This window comes from Coptis chinensis, chromosome 8 (assembly GCF_015680905.1).
Source record: "Coptis chinensis isolate HL-2020 chromosome 8, ASM1568090v1, whole genome shotgun sequence".
Taxonomy (NCBI): Eukaryota; Viridiplantae; Streptophyta; class Magnoliopsida; order Ranunculales; family Ranunculaceae; genus Coptis; species Coptis chinensis.
This window is the reverse complement of record NC_141463.1, coordinates 90515886-90543675: the sequence shown is the minus strand read 5'-3', so window position 1 is coordinate 90543675 and position 27790 is coordinate 90515886. Positions and strand designations below refer to the sequence as shown.

Sequence of the window (27790 nt, the reverse complement as noted above, 5' to 3'; positions counted from 1 at the left end):
TATTCATTTTATGGTCTTCCCCACTACACTATATGAGCTGAGTTCAGGGTTTAAGGTTTATGGGCAAGGTTTTGTACTTTACAGAGATATGAATGAAATTAAATTTGAACAATATATTTTTTTTCTTTAATTCAAAATTTATTATTGAATTTTGTCTCACAAAATTATTTTTGGAATTTAAATACACGACTCAATTTAGGATTTTGGGTTTTGGGTTCAGAGCATATATATAGTGAAGGAAAACTTTGATTCAAAATTTTTGGTCAATTGATTTGTAGTTTGTTTGTTTTTTTTTTTTTTTTTTTATGAAGTCTTGAAGATGAAATTTAAATTGAAATTTCCTTAAAATTTTAAAATTTGAATTTGAATTTGAATTTTAAATTTTAGTAAAATTTCGAACACAATATTTTGGTAATTTGGTTTGTATTCTTTCTTTCATGTTCAATACAATATGAAAACATGAATTGAATTGAAATTGGAGTTAGTGATAACACAAAACCAACTTGAAATTTAAAACACAAAATTTAAATTTAAATTTTTTGCCCAAAATTTCAAATTGGATTTTAAATTTCGGTGAAATCTCGAAACCCGCCCAAAATTTGAATTTGAAATTTGAAATCCGACCTTACAGTAAGTTGTACCAAAATATTTTGTCAAAATTTCAAATTTCAAATGAAGAGAGATGTGTTGGTCAGAATGGTTCAATTTAACTAACTTAAAAAGAGTAGATGTTCACATTGGGCTACTCTATGCCCCCTTTTGTTAGTTGGAATGGACCGTCTTATACATACACGAAAATGTGTGTAGGTCCCCATTAGGAATGGTTTAATTGAACTAACTTATATAAACAAAGATGTTGAAGTTAGACTATCCCTTTATGCCTCTGTTGGTTGACCGGTTGTCTTACACTTAGATTAGATTTTCTTTGGCTAGCTTTGTTTGATTTAGTTGGTTGGACCGACTGGGTCTTTATACTTAGATTAGATTTTGCTAGTCCTACATTAAGATCGGTTTAAATAAACTACCTTAAAGCGAAAAGACGTTCGCACCAGGCTAGCTTTTCTGCTTTAGTTGGTTGGAATGGACTCTCTTACACTTAGATTAGATTTTGTTCCCACAATAATTTGACTTTACACGTACATATGCCAAGAATTCTTCGTGACAAGGTCGTGGCTCATATGTTCCATACTGCAAACTTCACAAGACTACAAAACTCGTGAAGTTACAGATTCCCAAGGACAGGTTAAAATGCCGAGACAACAGTCTTACCATCAACTTAATTTTATTGAGTGAGCTAAAATCTAAATGTCTGCCTTAATATACAATTTGCACTTAATTAGTTACTGCTAAGATCAGTATTATTTATTATTTTCCCACATGCACTATATGTCTATATAACAGTATCGGAAATGATATTCCGTTCATTCTATTCTACAACCAACATGACCTTAATGGAATCACTTAGTAACAACTTCACCACTTTGCCCACTGCTATAGCTGCATTGATTGTTCTGATAACAGTCACATTTGTAGTAAGAAAACTATCCAATAAGAAGAGGTACTTGCCCGATTCTTTGGTACCGTCTTCCACCTAATTTTCAACTTCCATAGAGCGCATGATTACATGACTGATCTCGCTCGCAAAAACAAGACTTTCAGGATTCTCTACCCTTTCCGCAGTGAAGTATTCACTTAAGATCCTGCAACTGTGTTGAATACATCCTGAAAACAAATTTCTCAAACTTAATCACAACCGTGTTGTCTCTAAAAACTACAAAATGTGGATTTAAACTAGCCTCTAACCACGATTTTGAAATGTAACAGGACTATGCCCAATATTTCACATATGACATAACCATTCCAAATCTTCTCTACAAACCTTTGCTTTATTCCAGCAACACCTGCAAGTAGGCAACGTGTACACCAACTCCCGACTTGTCATTGAAGATTGTACACCCCAAAAGAAACAACAAATAAGCTCGAACATGACATTCAACAATTTCAGCCGTAGCATCTTCGGGCATGTTAGAGAATGTCTTCCTTAACCACTCTAGAGTCACATGCCCTTTTTTCACTTTGGGTACATTTTCGGCCGTCAAACCAAGCTCTTGTATAAGCAATTCTTCTGCTTTTCCTTTATCTAACAAATAGATTCCCTCCACTGGAAGACCTTTGATTGGAATCCCCAAAATTTGGCTGACATCATCGAGAGTAATGGTCATCTCGCCAAATGGGAGATGGAAAGTAGTTGTTTCTTGATGCCATCTCTCACAAAATGTTGAAATCACTACTGCATTGAAGTTCTTCCATGAATACAAGGCTAAGTTTAACAACCCGGTAGCTTCTAGCTTCTTTTGGAAAAGAGGTGGTTCTTCACTTATGTCCCATTGCTCTAGTTTGACGGTATGGTGGTGCAGTTTTAGAATACCCTTTTCCTACAAAATTAAACAAGATTTTAATTTAATAAATAAATAAATAAAAAACACGACTATAAAATGAATTAAACATAGATGTAAAAAAAAAAAAAACCTTTCCAGCCCAAATCTTGCGAGCAATATGGTCCTCATAATCGACCAAAACTTTGTTATCTATAGGACCTCCGGAATATATTCCCAATTTAGACTCTCCATCGCTCTCGTTCTCATCAACTTGATGCAAATTTTCTTCTTGCCCATTAGAAACCGCTATCTCCTCATCATGTTCTCCTTCCAACTCAACATTATCTACTTGCTGCAAATTTTCTTCTTGCCCATTAGAAACCTCTATCTCCTCATCATGTTCTTCTTCCAACTCAACATTCTCATCTTTTTCAATATGGTCTTCTACAACTATTGCTTTTTTGGTTTTTCATATTCGATGAGATGCCGTTTGGGGCACCCTAACTGAAGGCTGGCGACTAGAGATGGACAACTTTCCCTTTCTTTTTCGTATGCATGACTATCCCTGTAATACGTCAATAGCTAACAATAGTCAAATTTCAATTACAACCCAAACTTTATGATGCAAGACAGAAAATGCAAGCTTTTAACTATGCTATGAAAAACCGATGATTTTTTTGTAAACTATATATTAATTATAAGCACTCGAAGTCTCTCAATCAAAGACTGTTTTTAAATGACAAGTGATACAACAATCCCAACATCCTCATAATCTTATCCAAAATAATATTCTATTTGTCAAACGGATGTCAGAAAACATCTCACACAAAATTTTCATGAACTAGCTGTGCTATAAATCTCTCTGGCTCAGATGATATTATCACCAATCGGGTTTTCTCTCAGGTTTTACCAAGATAAGTGATCAAACAAAGCCGTTTGGAATTTATGAATAAGTAGTGACCAAACACAAAACGCAGCAATCCAACACCATTTTCAAACGAATCAAGCTCATAAAGAGACTAAAAAGATACCCACACAACGATAAGGTCCATAAGACTATGACCCTTTGAAGATATTAAATATAAAATCTTAGAGTATGTGAAAATCCCTGCGCTATATACTTGCAACTTCCACAAGACGTGCGATAAAAATCAACTACAACTAAAGAATCAATTTCGTTGGCCTTCTCAAGGATTTTGGAAAATTCTGCATCTGTATTAAATTCTATGACACATTCACCTAAACACAATTAACGTTGATAAAACCCTAATCCATAGGAATAACAGGGAAAAACCCTCACACCCTCAATCTCAATTCACCTAACCCTCCCTTAATTATGAGGCACAAAGCCTTATTCCTCTTAACCTTATGGCTCCCAAATCCAATTAAGAAGAACATCAATCCTAAGCCAAAATGGATTACTAAATAAAAAGGACATAATAAAATATCGTTTGCAAAAATAAATTGGAAACTAACTAACTTACTATAACCCTAAATAAAAAAAATCTAAAACCAGAATTTCACTACAAATAGTACAAACAGAAGTTTACTACAAACAGAAAAATGGAATTGGCCATAACATCAGATTCAGTTGTAGGTTTTAGGGAAATTAGCAACATTGGCCTTTCAATATGATATATCATAAGAGAAGGCAATCTCCCATTTATTAGAAGCGCTATAATAGCAAAATTATGGGACGATAAATGTAAATATCCTGATCCAAATGACACAGATGACCAGCTATGTCAGCATCAACCATCTCCCCCCCCCCATCTCTTTCGCGTATCACCCAAAGAAGATTTGTGCAATAGTCTGAGGATATGAGGAAAATAGGGAGGACATTGTACGTTTTGTGCTTCATTCCTTGAGGGAGGACATTGTAAGTTTTGTGCTTCATTCCTTGTATATGGACTATGGAGATACATTTTCTACTGTCCTTTTCTTTCATTCCCATCAGAGTATGCCATGTCATCTGTGCATCCTCTTCTGAGATTGTCATAATAGGTTCCATCCTCTATTAAGCCCTAACTGTTCACTCATAATGCCAAAATCACCTGGTTTTTGAAAATTACACTAGGTAGATTTCCAGTAGTCAGAATCTGGGCTTTGATCGCAACGAGGTCAGGTCCCAAACCAGAAAAAACTAAGCAGTCTGAAACTCTTTCTTTTGCTTTCGTAATGTAATAATATCAGTAGATAAGGGCCGATAGTCTGATACACACGGAGTTCCTTCAACAACTCTTTCAGCAAGCTGCACTACTCACTCACTGATTTATCCCCTCTAGTGGAGAACAAGTTCTCAAGTAAAACATAACATGGGAGACATTTGGCTCTTTCCCTTACAACTCCTTCACAACCAAGTCAGACGACTCAATACTATTCCACAACAAAGACAGACTGGTTGTTTGAGAGCTACATCCGAGTAGAACTTAGACAAACATATACAAAAAAGAAGATCATATAAATATATAATAGGGAAGAAGACAAAGAGAGCAGTAACCGTTCTGGATTATGGTGGCTGCAGGGTGGTGGTGCTCAAACCAAACCCGAGGCCTGATCTAACACCAAGTCCAGAGATTGGTTCTTTCTTTTTCATTAGAAACCAACTATCTTTGTTTAATAATAATACAAGGAGTACATATGCCTCTAGGCTCTAGCATATAAATATACAAAAGGAGGACTACGCCAACAAATAGATGAAAAAAAGGGTAGGAAATTCAGGTCGAGAAATGGACAGGTTGAGTTTTTGCTGTATGATTGTTCCTGCATGAATTACTCGCAACTAGACTGGCAGAGGTCGCTAAAGAATCTGCACGTGCATTTCTTTTTCTATAGCACCATGATTCTTTATTAACCTTCTAATCTCTGAAGATGCATGATAACCTTTCGTGCAATCTTTTCAAGAATCAGTGAGATCCCATAGAGCAGTTAGTGATTGTTTGAAACAGAAGCTGAGAATCTGTTTTATTTCCACCTTCCTCGCATCCAACTGTAAGACCAACATACCTGGAAATTCAGCTATAATATTTGCATCTTGAAAGATCAGTATGGCAGCCGCCATAAGAAATTCCCCATTCTCATTCCTAAGCTTACATCCAGCTCCAGCATAACTAAAATTTCCAATTGAGGCTCCATTTGTATTCAGTTTAGTCCATTCTGCACATGGTGGATACCAGTTCGCACATAAGGCGATTCTATCATTGATGCTTCGTGTTTCTAGAATTTCCTTCAGAACTTGCATCAACTTGAAAGTCTTCTGAACATAATGATAGGATTTCAAGTTGTCCTATTGTAAATCTTGAACCATTACTGGAAACCAAATGCTCCACAACCCAGCTCCAAACGAAAACAAAATCAGTTTTTGAAAACCTAACTTTTCCAAAACCAAGAAAGAGTGAGTGATTACAAGAGAACAATTCTTTGTGAGTTGAGTGTTCATTCTTTGTGAGTGAATTGAGATTGAACTTTTCTATTAAAGCTTGGAACTCGCGCGGTGTGGATGTAGGCAAATTGCGAACCACGATATATCTCGCCTTGTGGTTTGTTCTTCTTTTACATTGATTGTTTTATTTCATATGCTTGTTATTTGATATTGAGAAGTGTTGGGATATTGCTTGGAATGTTGAAGTCTTGTCTATTGAAAAGATCAATCTTTGTGTAGGATTGATCCGTTTGGTTGGGTAACGTTGTTTCCGCGATTATTTATTCACAACAAATGGTATCGAAAGAGGTATACGACCTAGGATTTTGAGTTTAGTACTAAAAATTTGTGTAGACAAGGTGTTCGATTAAATTCGAGGTTTTGTTTCTTTTGGGTTATTGTGTGTAACTTGAAAGATGGCTCCCAAGATGTCAAACTTTGAAGTAGAAGTTTAATGGGAAGAATAACTTTGGGATTTGGCAAGTCATAAAACATCCTTATCCAAAAGGTTTGCCCTTGAAGGGGATTAAAAAAATGAGCAATGATGATTGGGAAGAGTTCGATCTTGAGGGCTTGTTCATCAATCCGGTTATGTCTTGCTAATGAGGTCATGTATAGTGTGATGGGAAAAATACCGCCCGGTTTTGGCTCAAACTAGAGTCTATGTATATGACAAAGAGCATGATTTAACAAGATGTACCTTAAAAGCGTCTTTATCGGTACATGATGGTCGATGGTTCAACGATGCAAAAGGCACGTTAGTGAGTTCCGTCGGCGTCTAGCCGGATTATTTGAATGTTGGTATGAAGATGGATGATGAGGATCAAAGCGGCATGTTTGATATTCTCCTTGCGATTATGAGCATCTAATGACTACATTCATGAAGTTAGTCGTCCGATCTTGATGAAGTTGAGTGCACTTCTTTCTTATGAGTTGATGAAGAAGACACGTGTAGAGAATAGCATTGATGCAAGTCGCTAGTGGCAAAGGAAATTCGTCCTTATTCAAGTAATGATAATTCTAGGTCCAATCAAAGAAGCCTTTAAAACTTCATCCAATTGCAAAGAAAAGGACATTACGCAAGTAATTGTCCTCACCGAAAAAGAGAACAAGAGATGATGGTCGGAAGAAAAAGGCAAAATTTGAGGCAAATTATGCTTGAGGCTCTGAAGAGGATGAGTTCAATGTGTCCACCAAGACTATATGACCCAGAGGTGGATTCTTGATTCGGATGTTCCTATCATATGTGCCCGAATAGAAAGTGGTTTACTTCTTATGAGAGCATTGATGGCGTTACAAATGGGTAATGGCGTTGCTTGTAAGGCGGTAGGAATTGGAACTATCACGGGTCAAGATGTATGATGGTGTAGTGAGGACTCTAACCGATGTGAGACATGTTCCAAATTAAAGAAAAGTCTTATTTCTCTTGGTACCTTGGATTCCAAAGGCCACAAGTTTGTGGGCGAAGGTGGAGTCCTAAATATTGTTCATGGCTCTTGGTTGTTATGAAGGGTCAAAAATATGGAACCTTGTATACTCATTGGTAGTACGGTGATAAGCGATGTAGCGATGGAATGTAGGATTTACTAAGATGTGGCATATCGCGTTTAGGGCATATGAGTGAAAAGGGTTTGTCCAGTTATGCAAGCGAGGGTTCTTGAAGAACTTGAAGAAGCCAAGTATGGGGTTCCGCGGAGCATTGCGTCTATGGGAAGCGATCTGAGTCAAGTTCAAGTCAAGCAAGCACCACGACAACAGGCATCCTTGATTATGTGCATCTGAGATGTTTGGGGACCCTCGAGGTAACGCTATTATGTCTCATTCATTGATGATCATACTTTCGCTATGTGTGGGTGTATATGATGAAATCGAAAGATGAAGTGTTTGAGACATTTAAAAGTGGAAGGCAAGGGTTGAGAATCGCGCCGAGATAGGAAGGTAAAGACATTACGGTCGACAACAATGGTGCTTGAGTATACCTATGGACCTTTCCAAGAGTTAAATGCTTGCCAACGGGAATTGCCGGAAGACAATCGGGGCACGCCCTTGAAATGGAATGGCGAGAGAGGATGAATAGAACTTTGCTTGAAAAGAGCAAGATGTTTATTGTCTAATGCGGTCTAGGCAAAAGAGTATTGGGCGGAATCAAAGTGTCCATGGCATGTTACATACAATAGGTCACCGATACCGACTATAGATTGCGGGACACCTTATGAGGTGTGGTCGGTAAACCAAACTGATTATAGTATCTTGCGAGTGTTTGGATCGACAGACTTACTACCATGTGAGGGACAACAAGCTAGATCCTAGAGCTAAGAAGGCCATATTCTTAGAACCGCAAATGGGGTAAAGGGATCTGATTGTGGTGTCTAGAAGCCCACAAGTTCCCCGTCGTGAGAGATGTTACTTTTGATGAGACTTCGTGTTATCTTCGATGGCGGAAGTAGGTAGGAAGAGAATGGTGAAGTCCCATAGAAGTTCAAACTCTTGAGCTTGAGTTATGCGATCAAACCAGGATGGTTGGTTAGATCATGATGAGGTACCAAATCATGGAACCACACAAAGAACAGGAAGAAGAGCAAGAGCATCCGCTGACTTGTAGTGGCTGACCACCACCACTAAGTGCACAAGTATGGGCACGAAGCCCGTGGAACTCTTATGGTCGGTGGATTTAGTGGCATATGCAATGAATATCTCGAAGATGATGAGCGGATAGCTTCAAGGGAAGGCTGTTAGAGATGCTCATTCTGAGAGATTGGTTGGTAGCTATGCAAGCGAGAGATGGAATCTCTTGATAAAAATCACATGGGACCTAGTTTTATTATTAAAGGGCAAAAGGACTATCGGCGATAAATGGGTGTTGAAAAGAAAGAGGTCCTTCCCGAGTCCGGCGATCTTGGGTACAAGGCAAGAGTGGTAGCAAAGGGTTTTCCAAAGGAAGGAGTTGACTACAATGAGGTATTTTCCCGGTGGTCAAACATCACGTCCATTATGTGTTTATTAAGTTTAGTTGCTCACTTCAACCGGGAGTTAGAGCAACTTGATGTAGAAAACTTGCTTTCTTGCATGGGGACTTGGAAGAAAGATCTATATGAGACAACTGAAGGGGTTTGTCGTTCTTTGAAAAAAGATTATGTATGCAAATTGAATCGGTCAATGCGGGTTAAAAGCAATCGCCCGGTGGCAATGGTACAAAGCTTTGACACATTCATGATGCAACATGAGTACACCCGAAGTAAGTATGACTCTGGCTGTCTACTTTAGAAGGCTTAAGTGGTAATGACTTCATCTATCTCTGCTTTATGTGGATGACATGCTTATTGCTTCCAAAAGCATGGTGGAGATAGACAAGTTGAAATCTCAACTTAGCTCACGAGTTTGAGATGAAAGACTTAGGTGGAGCCAAGAAGATCTTGGGCATGGAGATTGGCGAGAGATAGGAAGAAGCGGCGGATAGTTGTATCTCTACATTAAAAGTAATTTCTCGATTTGGTATGGAGAATGCAAAGTCGGTTTCTACTCCTTTTAGTTGGGCATTTTAGGCTTTCAAAAGTTCTCTCCTAGTTGATTGGAGGAACAAAAGCATATGGCTAATGTTCCTTATGCAAGTGCCGGGGTAGTTTGATGTATGCTATGGTGTAGCGCCCGGACATTTCCCGGTTAGTGTTGTTGTGGCGGTATATGGCAAATCACAGGGAAGCGGCATTGGGAGGCAATGAAATAGGTACTTAAACTTGAAGGGTACTTTGGATGTGGGATTAGCTTATGGTGGAGGCACTTGTTATGTCGGTGGGTTTGTGGATTCTGATTATGCGGTGATCTAGATAGGCGACGATCGACTACTTGGTTATGTGTTTATGATGCATGGTGCACGGTTAGTTGGAGGTCTATCTTCTGAGACTCTGATTGCTCTATCTACTCTTGAAGAGTATAGTATATGGCGATGGCGAGGCGATGAAAAGAGGCACTATGGCCGAGGTCTTCTAGATGATTTGGGTATTGAAAGCGGAAACGGTGTTCTTTGTGTATTGTGATAGTCGAGTGCTATTCATTTGGCGAAGAACCAAGTTCATCATGGTGGACCAAGCATATTGATGTCCCATATCACTTTATCACCATGTCGTTGAGGATGGTGATGTAGCACTTGAGAAAGTAGACACCCATGACAACCCCTGCTGATATCTTGGCGAAAGTTGTCACGGAGTTAAGTTCCAACACCGTTTGGACTTGCTCCAAATCCTACATGTTTGAAAAAGCCCTGTGTGGGCATAGCCGCCGCGCGGATTCTGAAGTCTTCCTTGGCGGAGGTGTTCCCTCTTTGGATGTGATCTTCTTTGGATGTGTTGGCTTGGTTTTATGTGTTAAAACCTCACCGAGGTGGAGAATGTAGAAAATTCTGTTTCTCACGGTCGAGGCCCCAGCGGCTTTCGAGTGAAAGCGCTTTCACCGCTCACTACTCCAGATGTTTTAAGCGCCCACCAAAAAGAAGCGCCAGCTCATGGCTTTAACACAGAGCTAGCCTACCGGAGTAATCGAATCTTTTTATGGGCCTCGCTCCAAGAACCAGCGATTTTTGGTTTTTGGTATATAAAACAAAATCAGTTTTTGGAAAACCTAACTTTTCCAAAACCAAGAAAGAGTGATTACAAAGAGAACAATTCTTTGTGAGTTGAGTGTTCATTCTTTGTGAGTGAATTGAGAGAGACTTGTAATCTGTTACTCGGACATCTATTAAAGCTTGGAACTTCGCGGTGTGGATGTAGGCAAATTGCGAACCACGATATATCTCGTCTTGTGGTTTTGTTCTTCTTTTACATTGATTGTTTTATTTCATATGCTTGTTATTTGATATTGAGAAGTGTTGGGATATTGCTTGGACTATTGAGAAAGATCAATCTTTGTGTAGGATTGATCCGTTTGGTGTGGGTAACGTTGTTTCCGCAGTTATTTATTCACAACAATTAAATCTTGAACCATTACTGGAAACCAAATGCTCCACAACCCAGCTCCAAACGAAATGATTTTCATCATCGTGCATGTTCCTAATTTCTTGCATCACGAACTTTTCCTTAAAAGTGGATGCTTCTAACAGTTCTCCTCTTCCAACAATGGAGAAGAGATTAATCCCATACCTTACAGTTTTTTTTGAAAAACACAGTCAAAAGAAGATATGAGATTGAGTCTCAGCAGAACTTTCAGACAAGGTTCATTTCTTATAACTTTCAGAATGATGAGATATCAACAAAAACATTGCCACATTAAAAAAAAAAAGATTCGAAAAGGTATAATTAACTTCCGAATTTCCTTGTTCAGAGACTCAAGATTATAAGCTGTGTTCAGGTCACTAATTAGGCGCACACATTCTGATATTCATAAGCAGATTTTCCTTGGAGTTGTGTCATTTCCCAATTGATCATCTTCATGGTTAGCAACAAGAGGATTTGAAGTTATTCTTTCCACAGCCAGCAATCAAAAAGTCCTTGAAAGAAAATAATATCCCTTCATCCACAAAGCAAAAATCGCTATATATAGAGAGGAAAAAAAAATAAAAAAATGAAAGAAAATAAAGAACCCGCAAATCTAACTATCCGAAATTGCTCCCTCGGATCTTCCAACGACTTACGAGTTGAATTTCAATATCAATCTGCAAACAGTCGGTTCACACTGCTTAAAGGTTTACTAATCTGCAGACCATGAGTTGAGATTGATTTGAAAAGAACTTTTGGTTTCTCCATAGGAAAGAGAAGAAAGAACAAGGGAGGACGAAAGAGATGAGAATATAAACTGCTAGAAGGAATCAACTGTTAGAATAGTTGTATGAACACAGCAGCTAAAGTAGAACAGAAGGAACAGTAGACAGCAGTAGCAATGAAGAGACAATGACAGCAGTAACTGAGAATAACCAAGGCGCGGATTAGGCTGTCTTTAAGGAAAGATTTTGCCCCTTCCAATGGTGCAGAAAGCCAACTGTGGGGTCTTCTTCACAGGATTCAATGGTTAACAATGACCACTTTGCACTAGAACGGACTACCCTCTAGAACAACAATATAACTCTCTACGGTGAATGGTAAGAAGAGAAAAAGAAAAGAACTGGTTTGAGTTTTACGTTTCTGGGTTGAGTTTATGATCCATGCTTCTCTATGGACTCACAAATCCTATTTATAGAGGTTAGGAGGAAGAGAGATCAACTCCTAATAAAACACCTGAAACTTGTTTGCCAAGAAAAAGGCAAAACAAGTTTAGGCTATTAGTCAAACCACTACCCACCACAACAAGTAAGCCCAAGCCCCAACCCTCCCACGATGTGGTGGATAACCAATGTGGGACTATCTACTATGCACTAAAGTGGAGAGAACACCATTTGTTCATCTCCTCCACTTTGCACACACACACACACTAGTATTTAGAAATAGACAAAGAGATTCCAACAATCCCCACTATTTCAAAATGCTAATAGTCCCCACTATTTTGGAATAGGATATTACAAAAGAAATGGGTTAACGAAAATGCTAGAGAGAATCGAAAAAACAATGCATAAGATCTTCGGGTGCTTTTACGGGCTTGAACCGGGTCATAGGGTAACATATCTTATAATACGCGAAAGTGGTGGATTAAAAATCTTTGAACCAACATTCCCTTGTAGTAAAATAGAGGACATGCACCCACATTGCTCTTTCATTATATGCCTGTTCTGCGGTGTTGCGCTTTTTGGCCCTTGCGCTACCTATGTTCCATGAATGCTCTAGAGTACTTGCCTAAATACTCATAAGAACCGACCCAGTTCTACATTCACGTAGGTGGATATCCATCAAGTGTACATTGCAGTTAAAATACACTATCTCATTATAAAAAAAATGAACTATGGATTCCAATAAGAGTAAAATAACTCATCCTTTCTCATTGCAATTCAAGTTATACAAAGTATACAAAAAATGCTATCTAGTCATAGGGTGGGACGTCTCAAAGAAAGACAATAGCATACCAGAGCGATGAGGTGACTTGTTTTTTCCTTTGAACCTAATTCATGGGATCTCCAATCACATAGGTGGGGTTGCCGTCAGTGTCACCCTCTATCTAAGGCAAAAGTCCCATCCCCCTCGACGTATAACCACTTGCCTCCAAAGAAGTGGTGCGGTTAGACATGTGGCCAAACTAAGTCCAACCTAACATAATCTCTAGCAGGTGCTTGATTAAGTTATATCTCAACTTACATGTATTCTTTTCCCATTGCACATAAGATAACATGTCTTAGCTATTCTTAACAGACGGTTACAAAGTATATACACATCGAGGTTTTTTTAGAGCCAATGGGAAGATTTGCCAAGAGGTTGCTAACCCACTCGGCATCATCACATGCCTTTTCTAAAGGCGATTAGCTTGGATGATATTCAAGACACTCAATTTCCACCAAAGGTAAACACATAAACATTCTTGGATCCAGTTTATAACATATTACCCTTCTAACAATTATGGAAATCTACTAAATATCGATCCATAATCAATGGCTCTGCTATAGTACTTGGATAATCTGACAATATACATCAAAGTTCCTTATAAGGACACAATGGGTTATCAGCTCAGTATGCCATTAATGTAGGCAATGTCATGTCTCACATACATTATCCATCAAGTACAATTGGCTACCAATGATATTGACATATTTAGTATGAGAAAACACAAGGAGATTATTTTTCATAAGATGGATATTTGCCACAAAAGGTGTTAACACATGCTTACTATCATAATATCCATACTTTTCAATGAAAAATATTTCTACTAAGTGCTATAACAATATAATGAGACCAACATGAGTTTTAATTCCTATATTCACCAGTCATTCAATTCTGTAGTGCCCGAAATTCCCCTATACCATCCGGCCGGTCTGGTTTAAGGTACGTTGTGGGCTTCAACCATATTCAAACGTCAACATCTTGACAACTGAATATAGCAGTTATAGATATGAGTTTAACAACATAATGAACTATCGTTTTCAATGACGGTCTATTATGTGTTTCAAATAGGAATTTTTCTGTCTCATACACATTCTCAATGGTAGCACTCATGATATTAAATCATCTAAACAAAGAGAGATTAACACATATGTCTTGCTTTACTCTAAAGAAAGTACACATTTTTTTATCAACAACGGTACTTTGACATCCATAAGACACTAATATGTTGTTGAATTGCTCATGCCATTTATAGGCGCTTGAATCAACTCATACAAAGATTTAACTAAATTGTATATCTTAAGCTCATCACCTGGTACTACTTGGTATTGTAGTTCCGCACAACTACTCAACTAGAGTCTTTAAAATTCTGTAGAAGAAATTCTAGTTATATGAGCAAGGTTTCAAAATAGTATAAATCTTGTCTCTGATTGAAACCCCTTGGCTATTATTATTAGCATTGTATTTTGCAATACAACTATCACGTTTTAGTTTTCTCTTGAAGATCCAATTCAACCTATAGATCCCCCAATAAATCAAGAGTCCAGTTTAGAGGAGTTGTATCCTTCAAAAAGGACATTTCTCATGAGCGCACAACTTCCTTATAGGTTAATGAATCTTCCTCAAGAAACATATAAACATCATCACCGTTAATGGTGGAAATACTCATTGATAGTCTTCCAAATTTCTTGTGCAGAAATAATGGGATTATTTTATGTAGTTCATTATGAACATTCAACCACTCTATGCCAATTTCTCAGAAAGCACAACCTCAAATAAAATTAGCATATAAGACATTCAATAATAGTGTGGTATCTACAAAATTGTTATCACTCATGACAACTTAAAACAAACATCACTATTATGAGTTTCACCAATGAACATCTACTAGATAATTCTAGGTCTCAAAAAAATATTTATTTTAGATTCATTCACAATAGCCTTGGCAAGACACCCCCTACATTTTGAAACATTTTTGGATAGGCCCAAGACCTTTCCATACTTTGTAGTTCAGTGTCTTTCCAATTATCTTGTGAGATGAACTATGGTAAAAAACAATTAATCATGCATATGGGTCACCACCCCCCACAGTTCAATGGTTACTCAACCTAATCAAACTTACATGCAAAACACATTATACCGCTACAAACACTAAAAGAAACAACAACAATAAAATGCACTCTTATGACAAGAATATACTTTACTAAAGTCTATGATTCTGGATCATATTAAACATAGTCATATTATGTTCATGCTATCTATATGAAAGGAAATCCACAAGTGATTCAAATGAATTTTAAAGAATAGAAGAATTAGATGAAAAAGGTTTGACCCGAGATAATATCATTATCATCATTCTTTTCATCATTCAACATTCTAACTGTCATAGGGAGACAATCCACGCACTTGTACATCACCTTGGCTATTTATCCATAGTCATAGGAGGATAATGCCTAATAAGACAATCTACAAGCGTTACATCTCCTTGTCTAAAATAGTCACTGGAGGATATTGTCTAAGAAGACAATCCACAAGCGTTACATCTCTTTGTCTAAAATAGTCACTGGAGGATATTGTCTAAGAAGACAATCCATAACCTTACATCTCCTTGACTAAATTAGGTTTAGGAGGATATGATTGTTTCTCATATTGTTTCCTCTCATAGACAACGATGCTCATTACTTAATAATATATGACATGGTTAAACTTCATGCCTATGTTAAATAATGCATTCATGCCAAACATGGTTAATATCATATTATAGGTTCAGAAAAAGTAAACTTTAACTGTACCCCTCACAACAAAAAGTATACGATATTTAAGCAAATCTAGCCACTGAATATGCAAAACAACTGAGGACTCTACCTCCTCTTTTTACATGAGCTCAAGTAAGATAGAATACCCTATCAACAAGACCTCAAGTACTACCACAACATCTAATGGCTCAATCCATTAATGTCTTCAACTAGAAAAATTTATCAATAAACTATTATCAAGTTTAAAGTAAATCCACGATGATTAATATCCAAAACTAGCATGCTACACAACTTTAACATATGCTATATTGGATATAAGCTACAAGTTACTTCATCTAACATGTATTTTCACAACAGTACAATTATAACCATCGTCTAACAACACGTTCACTCAATAAAGGTAAGCAATTATGTATTGAATACATTATAATTACTATCTAAGATTTGAGTGTGGTTGATATTAACTATCTTAAGGTCTCTCTTAGACCATCTACATACATCTACATATGTACAAAGAAAATTAATATCAAACTACTTCTAGTCAAACCAATTAATATCTTAGTGAGAAACACGTATAATTTGTTGACTAAGTTATTAAAGAAGTTTAGGCTTAGGGATTTTCCTCCTAAGAGAAAACTAGCATGGAACTCAAGACAAGAATATCACTATATAATCAAACCAAAAGAATTGCAAATAGTGAAAGAATACGATACCTAATCGATTGAAAAACCGGATTACCATATTTTCTTCCTTCCAGAAAAACAGTTCAAAAGAACTGTAACTCTGAACCAGCTCAGGACGAATTGGGTATCAAGCCTTATACCACTGGAAAGCTCTTTGAATCAGCTTTTCAACCCAAAAAGCGGATTGCAAAACCGAGTTCTGAGCTGAAAGTTATAGCAGTTTCCGTAACGAGTGACGCAGCAGTCAAAAAGACGAACTTTGACGTTTTTCTTGATAGAAATCTCATATTTTACTCCCACAAACGTAGGAGAAAGGTCTACAACCATATAGGATTTGATAAACCACAAAAGATCAATAAATATTGAATCTTTAATTGGTTTCCCTAACAAAAACGAAATTATTAGAAAATTTCTAAAGTCATAACACAATAACACAAAAATAACTCAAAGTAAAAGACTTATCTTTTGATTGCTGTATTAAAGCACTCTCCTTTGTTCTACTACGAAAAAATCTTTCCTTAAGATTGTTAGAATAGTTGTATGAATACAACAACTAAAGTAGAACAGAAGGAATAGTAGACAGCAGTAGCAATGAAGAGACAATGACAAAGATGGCGGGAATAACCAAGGCGGATTAGGTCATCCTTAAGGAAATATTTAAGCCCCTTCCAATGGTGCGAAAGGCAACGATGGCGCCTAGCTTCCTCACGGGATTCAATGGTTAACAATGACTGACTTTGCACTAGAAACGTACTACCCTCTGAAATGACAATATAATTCTCTCTCGGCCGACAGAAGAAGAAGAAGAAAAAAGGACTGGTTTTAGTTTTACGTTTCTCTCGAGTTGAGTTTCGATCAAGTCTCTCTCTCTATGGACTCACAAATCCCTATTTATAGAGGTTAGGAGGAAGAGAGACCAACTCCTAATAAAACACTGAAACTTGCTGCTCAAGAAAAAGGCAAAACAAGTTTAGGCTATTGGTCAAACCACTACCCACAACAGTAAGCCCAAGCCCAAGCTCGAACCCTACTCGATGTGGTGGATAACCAATGTGGGACTATCTACTATGCACTAAAGTGGAGAGAACACATATGGTTCATCTCCTCCACTTTGCACACACTCACAAGTATTTCGAAATACACTTAGAGATTCCAACACTTTCCGCAACTACTAACTGAATGAAATTGTACAGTGTGATGAATTGATCGAGTGCGACTGGTTTTGTCACTGGAACTACGTACTAAAACTGCATTCAAGTGGTCTCTTAGAGCGAGTCCAAGAAAAACATAATGCGAAGTCATGAACACTTACACTGTGGATGGCCATCTTCAGTTGAGCAATTTTTTGGTGGGTCAAGATTTACTAGTTTTGTTCCAGAACTATTCTGACATGGGCTATCACAGAGTTTCTGCACCTGTTTCTTACCCAAACCTGTTCTATATCCCAAGTGCATTTGTTCGCATTATCTAAAACTAGTTTTATGGCTCACATTTTGAGTTATACATGCTACAAGCATGCATTTTCAGCTGTGATTGGCTTAGTACTCATGACTCATCGGACAACTGATGCGATTGACCTTTATAGCCGGTGAGGAATGGAATCAATAGTTGTAATGTGAACTTACTTGGAAAAGGTAACTTAGGTAAGTTTAGCATTGTGCATAACTAACTAGATTTGGATAATTTACAACATACATTTTACTTGGAATATACGTACATATCCCGAAAAACTGAGCACTTCAGAAATTAAACTGCCAACACCCTGCTATCCTAAACATATCATTTCTTTTCGAGAGTAGCCTGCCTCCATGAAAAGATGTTAATAAAGTCTCGACATTACAAGGATTGATTGTCACGAACAAGCTTAATCAAGTTCTCTCCAATCGAACTCCGTGTTTTTAAGTTTTTTAGTCTCGATCTCTTGCTATCTGTAGGTTCAGCAATCACTACTGAAGGACTCAAATATTGATTATGTCCACTATTAAAAGGGCATTTTCATTCAATCCAACTCTACAATTCATCCTGTATTGACCTAAAGGATCTACATCGAATATATAGAGAACGATATCTATATATTTTACCAGAAACAAAATAAATCTATTCCTTACATTTGACGCAATCAGTTTACAAAAATCAATAAAAACAAACGAAATCCTAACAAGCATTATGGACTCATACTGAGCACCACAAGGGACGAGGAGACACATACCTGGCGTCGATTGGACAGATTTCGTCAAAAGTGCATGTATCTAAGCTGAAAATACCTTTATCCTGACCCGTGAAGAAGCGATACGGATCCAAATTGTCATCGGAAAAGTAAATGCAGTTCCTTCTACATCCAGGAAAATCAGATGCAACAACAGAGACAGAATTAAACGGGTGAAAATACCTTAGTACTTTCAGTAAGTCATTGGAAGGCTCCACCAAATAATACTTCACAGAAAAGAGGTTACAAACGTCAGTTGTTGATATAACTAAAGAGGCAGTAGGCGCAGGAAGACCATCAGCATCAGAATCATCATCAAGTCCCTTGACTACATCAACCCCTTCTTCACATTTCCTTACACGAATAAGACTCCGATCAACACAATATCAAAAGTTCTTTCTAATTCAACGTTTCTTGATTCAATTCAAGAAAGAATACGCCCAATGAAGACTATCAAAGACTTCCAGCTCAATCCTGAAACGTTTGACCAAACCAACGCAGGTAACTTCTTTCTCTCTCATTCTTGCTTTTTTTTTTATAATCTGCATTCGTATATGCTTTTTAGAATGGTGACCTAAATTAGGCTTTTTATCTTCTTAGGTTTTAGGAATTTTTGGTTATGGGTTTATGGTGATCAAATGTGTCACAGAGGAGAGTTATTCAAATTTGAGTTACTGGGTGGGATTAGATACTGATTAGATAGGTTCACATGTGGTTTATGGTATATGATTAGTTGTCTTTACTAAATTCATGTAGTATTACTGGCATGATCAAACGGGTGATGTTGGCACTGATCATCACTATTTCCATTCGGATACGGATTGCTGTTACTTTAATTAAAAAATGTAGAATTTTTTTTTATAATTGTCTTGTGCTCGTAATGCTCTGGCTCTGACTGCTCGACCTGACACTAGGCTCGTTGACTCGTTGCCCCAAATAAGTAAACCTGCTCCCACTCTGTTGCTATCGCTGCGGCCAAGCTTTAGCTGCGGCCAAGCTTTAACGAAGTCATAGTAAAGAACTCGTCTCCCCAAGATCTAAGTGCATCCATGGTGGAATCAGGATAACACAAATCTGGTCTGAAAGCCAGGGGACCAAGTTGGTTGCTTAGAGGAACACACTAAGCTATTGTCCAATGAGCTGCAATTCCAGATAGTTCTTTTATCATTGCCAATTAGGGCTGGGTTGAAAATTCACTTTAATGTTGTCTGTTTTTTCTCAATTTACTTTCCATTTCTTGTTGTTTACTGCTTGCTTTTTCTTACAGGATGATGCTGTGCATCCACTATTACGAGGACCAAATGACATTCTCATATCTATTGTTGTCTGCCTCTAAAGGACTTTCTAAGATTTGGGTCTGTTTCCAAACCAGTTAATTCTCTCTTTATTGATCCCGTGTTTCCATACGTGTCCTTGCAAAGTCTTCCGTGGGTTTTATTCCCACTTTCTCAAAGCTACTCAAGGATAGTAAACTTTCAAAGTTTTTCAAACAGCAAGATGTACCATCTGAACTTGCCTACACTTACGGATGGCTTTTGTGGTGGTTCGCCATATGGAATTGCGATTTTGTTCCACGACAAATCATGCGAGTTGGTGGATCTTTCAGGAGAATCTGTCATTTTCTCCACCGCTGGAAACACTTGTGGAAGTTACAGAAGTGGACATTTTGATTACGATAAGCTGAGGAAGGTTATCTTACTCAGTATTGAAGATGTGGATCGTGTGTAGGGAAGGAGTCAGGATTCTAAGCAAGAGGGTGCGAGATTATGTGGACACCCCACCCCACCCAAAATATATATATATATATATATATATATATATATATACCGGCTCTTAAAATGACCTTAAATAAGGACCAAATCTAAACAACCACAATTTCACTTACAAAATAATTTAAAACCTAGTCTTTTATGCACATAATCTACTAACCATAAAGAACTTTAAATCTTTTCTTTTATATACAGTCATTTAAAACCATTTAAAACCTTAAATCTTTTGTGCATATGATCTACTAACCATTTAAAACCTAATATTTTGTTTTATATATAGCCCGGCTCCTAAAAGGACCTTAAATAAGAACCAAATCTAAAACAACCACAACTTGACCTACAAAATGATTTAAAATCTAATCTTTTGTACATATGATCTACTAACCATAAAGAACATCTTTACAAAAATTTAACATTCAATACTTTTTTGTTAAAATGTTTAAACAATAAAGATCAACAAAATTATGTATTTATTTCAATTCACAAAACTATAATGCGTTGACTACTAAGAATTGAATATGGACTAACGAAGTTAACTACTTTTACTTAAACTATTAATTGATACTACTATGTCTATATATATTTACATAATTTAGTCCACAAATCTACAACAATTCAACAAATTGTTAACTTTCTATAATCCTATAACTCTATATAACTCTATACTACTATCATGTGGAGAAAAATATAAAAGATTAACATTGAAAGTAAAAAAATTACCTCGTTTTTGTTTTTTTTTTTTTTTTTTTTTTTATGTGGAAATTTTATTGATAATGATAATGAGTTTTACAAATAATTAGGACAAGCGTACAACAAGATACACCTCAAGTCCTTTCTAAATTTGTTTTTTGTTTTTTGTTTTTTATTTTTGGTTTTTTGTTTTTGGATTGAGGTCTGACGCTTGTTTAAGAATTGAGAGTGAAAAAAATGAGAGGTGATTAGAATTATACAAACTGACTTATTGGGCTTTGGGACTTTGGCTATTTGTTTTAGTCTCATTAGCCTATCAAACATTCAAAGACACATTTGTCCATCTTTAATGGTTTTGGACTCAAAATAAATGATAAATGATAATTTTGTAAGAACAAAAAAAGAAGTAAAAAAAACGTTAGTTTATTGGAATGTTTTTTATTAGTTTTGTTTTAATACTATTTTTTGTGTTAATTATATTCTTACTATAGTTGTGAAAAAAAAAATTTTATAGTTTGAAAAAAAAAATTAGGCAATTAATTATGGGATGCTAATTGCTTTAAGTAATATCCGATGATAAGATGGTTTGCTAAAAAAAAAAAGCCCGCACACTAAGTGGGACGATGTGATCTTGTGAACGATTAACAAACTATCTATGAAGCCTCCAGAAGAAGATGAAATTACCACCAAAATGTGAAAACAAATAGAATACAACTATTAATAATTACTTGCCTTCCTAAAGCAGATAGAAAAAAGTATAATACTAGTAAAAGGTACCACGGGGGTCCGTGAGAAAAATTAACAAAGCTATGACAAACATGTAACTATTAATAATTACTTACCTTCCTAAACGGATAGAAAAGCAACGTGGGATCCAAAAGCGGTGTACGAACAAATCAAATCCCCCTGTCATATGAATAGTATTAATACAATCCAAATGAAACACACTCAAAAAACAAAAAATAAAAAGTACTTTGGAAGGAGTGGATAGTGTACTAGTTATAAAGTTCCAAAGACATATAGTATACAACTAAAGCCGCACTTGGAACCATAAGAGCTTTCATTCACAACTCCTGAATGTATACTCACATTTTAACAACAACCACCTCGCCCCCTCCCCCCCACACAACATGTAAAAGAAAACAATGACATTACATAGTGATAGAGCGCATGGATTTATATCAACTTTGATGGCACATCTAGGAGAGACATTAGCTCTAGAGTAACTTCATAACAACTCATGAGTAAGTTGTCTTGATTATCTCTGCCCGCTTATTCATGGTATCTTTAGCAATGAATAAAGAATAATAAACTTCAATAGATTTATTTAACAAAAAATTGCGAATATAGAGAGAGAGAATGCAGAATAATTCTACACCAAATAAAACAAATATTGAGAGAGAGAGAGAGAGAGAGAGAGAGAGAGAGGTGGCATTAGTTAGCACTTGGCACTGACTTGTGTATATGAATGGTTGGATACATTTGATGAGCTTTCAAATTTCCCGAAGATGGTTTCTATACAACCTTTACGGATTGCTTATTTCGTATAAGCAGCGTTTGTTTGTTTTTTAAAATTTTTTTTTACCCGCTTAATTAATTTAATTTTCTTATTCAAAATTTGACAAGACAATTATTAATCACTTCCTAGATTTCCCCATGTTAGGCAGGTTCTTCAATAAAAGTTTATAATCTGAGTGATGGACAACTGCAACATAATTTCATTAAAAAGTTATAGTACACAAATTAATGTTAGCAGACTCACTCTACTTTTTCTAATATGGAGTAGCTTAACTCTCCTTTTGATAACTATGTTCACATTCTCTTCGATAAGTTTTGTGTATCGTTCATGTGCAGAGCACATGCATTTTGCTAGTGATTATAATGTAACTTACAAAATAAACCTGGGAGGATCACTAATAATATGAGTTTCAAATAGCTAATGGAGTACTGTCCCATGGGTGGTGATCTGACATTTTAAACACATTCACAACGAGAGCCGAAATCAATGTTTATAAATCTGGAATTAAAAAGTACCAGCTGGCTTCTCAGACTCTGCCAGTTGCCAGTCTAGAACTGATATGAGCTCCAATAAGAGGCTCAATGTTACCATCCATAACAGAATTCAAGTCAGGTAGCTGGATGCCAGTTTTTACATCTTGAACTAACTTGTGAGGGTGAAAAATGTACTTCCGGGACTCCTGCCGTGAAACATCAACAATAGCATTTATCTTGATGTTCTTTACATGAGACACACCTTGCTCCTTTGCAATCACAAGCAGTTTGGCTTTCAAACGGTTAAGGGCTTTGGTCTTATTTGCAAAGCGGCTCCTTTCACCTGCACACAAAGTATGTTACATGTATTCTTATTTTTTTCATGGTGAGGAAAAAAGATTACTGAAATGAGGAAAAAGTTGTCAGCAGGCCAGAGATGCCTCTTGAAACAATCAAGAAAGGGCACTCCCCATAGTCATATGTGCAGTACTTAAGATAAAGTATTTGAACATGTCATTGCAGAAAAAATAATTTTCAGTCAAATAACCACACTGATGGATGTACAGTAGTTGAAGTGGTCCAAGAAGCAAAGATTGAGAAGATTTCAAGGTTCAGATTGTAACATAGTTGAGAAAACACAGTGGGAGTATTTTCTCCACATTACCACTGATTTTCATAATTTTATGCTCAATGCCTCAATCTTCTCTTACTTGTATTGGTCTCCCCAATCTTCTTAGTAGAGTCCACAAGTTTTAACTTGCATTACGCCTTAAAAAGTTTAAATGTGAAATCAACAGTCATTCTAGATTATAAGTTCAACAAGGCTGTCTAATACCTGAGGATTCGACACTGATGCCAGTAGGAATATGTCGAATGCTGATTGCAGGTTCACTTTGGCAAACAGATTGATCATCATCTTGCAAAGAGGATGAAATCACCAAATCCTCCTCATCTATTTGCAGATCAGAATCTTTTTGAAGGAACAGAGGAATAACGTCCACAAATGCCACTCTATCCTGCAAGGTTCTATCACTCTCAGCAAGAATTATCTTGATCTTAAAAACAAAATATTAACTATTTCAGGTGCAAATTCAACATTACAAGTTCAATATTATCAATTGTGATCACTTTGTTGTGAGAATGACAAGAACTGCCATACGCACCTCAAGGAGAATGGATTCATCACTTGATCTTTTGATCTTGCGGTGTGCACCCCTTTCTCCAGAGAGATAACCATAAGCATATTCCAATTCAAAATCAAGAGTTGCTGACTTGACACCACCATTTTCAGAAGGATATGTCTCAACAAGCCTTCCTTTGTAACCTTGCTTTTCAGCCCATTTAAGGTACATGCTTAAAATTCTTTCAGCCCATACCTGGAATCGGCAGCATATCAGAATAGTACGTATAAGGGAGTGTACGACACTGTCGACTTAACAAATGAAAATTTTGTGAATGGAACAATATCAAACTCCAACTAGGTTAATGATACAGTTCATACAATATGGGCTGGCTTCAGATGATAAAAATTCAAGTGGATTTTTCTGCAGTAAAGAGTAGTATTTGTTTGTTCTCAAGAAACCATGAACTAAATTACGGAGCAAAGACAAGCTTGAAATATTTCCTCCAAATGAAATGAACAGTTCTTGAACCAGACTTAGTTAACCAAATAAATTGAATTTCCCGAGTCTTAGTGTTTCCAAAATCGGTATTTATGAGGATTCCTACAAGCATGAACACACATTAAGGAGCAATTTTAAAGTTCAAAAGCATAAACTTGAAGGTCGGAAAATGCTGGTCATAACAGATTATGCATGTAAAGGTTATGCATTTAAAGGAGAGGGATGCAGCTGCGTATTACTTTGATCTCTACTGGCATGTGACATTCAATAGGCGGTAAGAATTTCAAAGAATTTAGTGTGTGTTTCACCAAAGAAGTACTAACTAACTAACTAACAGGACTGAGGAGGCAAAATAGATGAATCAAATATAGAATATAGGAACAGTATAGGAGGGTATCCATATAAATCAAATCTCGGATCAGGTTCAGCAAAGCTTTTCATCTGGAATCAAAGTCTACGAACCTTGAAGTACATTCTTAGCAATAAGAAACCAAATCTTCCTAAAAAATATGAGTGATAGAGTAAGACATAGTTCTCTAACCTCTGAGCAGATGCCTTCAGATCCAGCCCTAATAGTAATGCAAGCACCATCTGCATCATATGGCCCACTAAGAAGCTTGGACAGCTCATAATGGTCGAGTAACTTGCTTACATCTACAGATGCAGTATACGCTTGCTGACATGTACTCGTATAGTGCTAGAAATCATGAAACGCTGGGGATCACATAGAGAACACAAACAGGTTTATTATAACGTTGTGTATAATCACACAAAGTTATCGAAAATAATAATAATCGGACAAATATGTTTATAACGTTTGTTAACTGCACATTGTGACGCCACGTAAGTTGCTTCTGTTCAGTGAACTTCTGTTCCATTTTCTTCATCATTTACAAAAGTATATTAGCTTTCATAATCCATACAAATTTACAATGATAACATCCAAAGGAAAGCATCGGTTACAAGGCTTGAAAACAAACTACTGCCTAACCATGAGATTCAACTGGCAAAAAGATGATAAATAGAAGCCTTGTAATAGTGGCTAGCCAAAAGAATAGTTCTTCACTTATTAAATAAAGATGAATGGCCTAGAGGGACTCTGTGAACTGAGGAGCCTGCATATCAAGCTCTTGTCTCATGATACAGCTCATAAACCAATCACTACTAAAAGTCCATATCCCTTTTTTTGCTGCTAACATTGCCTCCTCCATGTCCTCTTCACATGCAACAAAGATTGTTCTCAATGGTTCACGCATTTTGCCTAGTGTTCGGATAACCTACAAACAAGCAGCAGTTAAGCTACATTAATCGCTGCTCTGTGCAGAGAAATATAAACAGTAACCATTCTTTCAGTGATTATGTTTCACTAGAGCTAATCAAATTGATAATTTTGACAAGAGTGAAATTGAGGAGTGACAGTGAATATTTTGGTAATAACATTTTCTATTATATTTTGGCACCTTGGAACTTCCCATTTTCCCAAACAGGGGAGACTCAGTACTTGAGTGGCATACATGCATATGAAGTCAATAAACACTCCTCACTTCCTTTCGTATTAAAAAAAAAATAAAAACAAAAATGAAAAAAACAAAAAATGATGGATATCTGACATCATATCATGGGAAGATGGTCTGTCCTAGCAAGGTAATTTAAAATGTCTACAACACCAAAATTTAAGGATATAATGTCATAAACAATCACTGATGTATAAACTCCAAAAAGAATCAGGCGTTAAAGATTAGAAACCAAGAATGGCACCACAATAACACGTTATGACAAATTGACAATTCGAAAGGCGAGATATAAGGTCATATATATCCTTAAATCTAGCACTTCCTTGCACTGGGCATGCATGCACATACTATATGGGGCATCCATACATACGGGCAAATGTAAATTACTCACTAATTCTTTCTTAAATGGTGTGAAAAAAAGGTAATCACATGCAAACATTTGACTTTCTGATTTTATATATAAAAGTTTTCGATGGGGAAAATATGCTTGACAAAACCCAAATGCCCTATACCCGAAGGACTCAACAAACTTTCAGAACATAAAGGAAATCTTTTAACTTACATTTCCACCAGCAGCCTTGACAATATCAGAAAGGGTGTTGACTGACGGTTGGACATGCTTAGCAAGGCGAATGTCATAACCTTTTAGCAAAGCTCGGGGACAGGCTTTTGCTCTAAGAACAGCATCTTTCAGTTCTAATCTGTATTTCGATACATAATCTTCATCTTGCAAAATAAAAGGTAATTCATCTGCAACCAGAGGAAAGATCAGAAATATTCACAAGAAACTTGTTAAACATTGTGTAATATAGTTGCCTTCACTCACCAAGAAATATTCTTTCCCTGGAACTCTCTTTTAACCAGTTAGTTGAGACTACCCAAGCTCTGGGTGAAAAATTCAAATGAAAGTGTGTTAGTCCCTGCCACTGGTGAAAACAGCCATATTCCGCATATTAAGGACGCGTTCTGTACATTCTCATAATGCGTTCTTCATTACATGATTGCATTCTAATTATAGTGACTAGAAATGCAGAATATTATTCTATAGCACACCTCCCATACAAGATGTCCTACTTTTAACACAGATAGAAGATATTTTGTCCGATTGTGGTGAATCATGTTTAACGGTGATAAACTTTCAACAATGTCTTTTTTCTTAAAAAAAAAAAGGATTAGCAAGGACGTCAGGAAGACCAAGCACCTTCTCACAAACCAAAAGTACAGATGTATGTAGTTGAAAATAAGTTATAATTGGGTTAAGACGTGATTATATTAAGCCTCAATTTCTGTGTTTGGGCTTGGGGCTTGGGCCTAAAACTTTGTTTGGTTGGGCCAAAACTCTATTTTTATGTTGGACCGGTTCTGATTTCCATTTTTGGGCCTAAACACTAATTAGTGGTTAGGCCGGATTAATCTTGAGTTTTGGCCCAGTTTAGTTTAAGTTTAGGACCGGAACTAACTAGTGTTTTCTTTGGGCCAGTTTCTATTTTGTTTAGGATATGTCTGACCATATAATTAAAATAGATCTAATTGGGTCTTTAAATGCTTAGACTTTTGGGGCCGGGTTCTAAGGTTTGGGTTTGGGCTCGGCTAGTTGGATTCGAACCATTTTCTTAGTCATGAGCCCATGAGCCACGACCTTGCCCTTAAATTTTATTAACCGCGGCTATGACCCTGAACTCATTGAATGGAAAACGACAGTTTGACTTTGACATTGACCGTTGACTGTGGAATGTTGACTTTTTCCAGATTTTCACATATTTAAGAATATGGACAAATGTAGTAATAAAATGTTATCGAAATTTGGGG

The 27790-nt window shown here is 36.7% G+C and overlaps 2 protein-coding genes across 3 annotated transcripts; both read right to left on the bottom strand.

Annotated features, from left to right (window-relative positions):
• Nucleotides 1-1268: 1268 nt before the first annotated feature.
• LOC147484245 (uncharacterized) lies at nucleotides 1269-20013 on the bottom strand. Its single transcript, XM_086579727.1, has 7 exons — nucleotides 19898-20013; nucleotides 18578-18748; nucleotides 18398-18520; nucleotides 5385-5488; nucleotides 2530-2822; nucleotides 1880-2435; nucleotides 1269-1722 (listed from the first exon to the last, which is right to left on the bottom strand). Exons 1-6 carry the CDS (start codon nucleotides 20011-20013, stop codon nucleotides 1887-1889), a joined length of 1356 nt encoding a protein of 451 aa, XP_086435853.1. The 3' UTR covers nucleotides 1269-1722; nucleotides 1880-1886.
• A 2747-nt stretch (nucleotides 20014-22760) lies between these two features.
• LOC147484244 (peptide chain release factor PrfB3, chloroplastic-like) lies at nucleotides 22761-26866 on the bottom strand. 2 transcript variants are annotated; one of them, XM_086580713.1, is made up of 6 exons: nucleotides 26808-26866; nucleotides 26544-26731; nucleotides 25009-25744; nucleotides 24009-24221; nucleotides 23681-23861; nucleotides 22761-23188 (listed from the first exon to the last, which is right to left on the bottom strand). In XM_086580713.1, exons 4-6 carry the CDS (start codon nucleotides 24195-24197, stop codon nucleotides 22899-22901), a joined length of 660 nt encoding a protein of 219 aa, XP_086436839.1. In that variant the 5' UTR covers nucleotides 24198-24221; nucleotides 25009-25744; nucleotides 26544-26731; nucleotides 26808-26866; the 3' UTR covers nucleotides 22761-22898. The 2 variants fall into 2 exon arrangements, with proteins under 2 accessions (XP_086436839.1, XP_086436838.1); XM_086580712.1 differs by lacking the exons at nucleotides 25009-25744; nucleotides 26544-26731; nucleotides 26808-26866 and adding an exon at nucleotides 24930-24969.
• Between the last annotated feature and the right edge of the window lie 924 nt (nucleotides 26867-27790).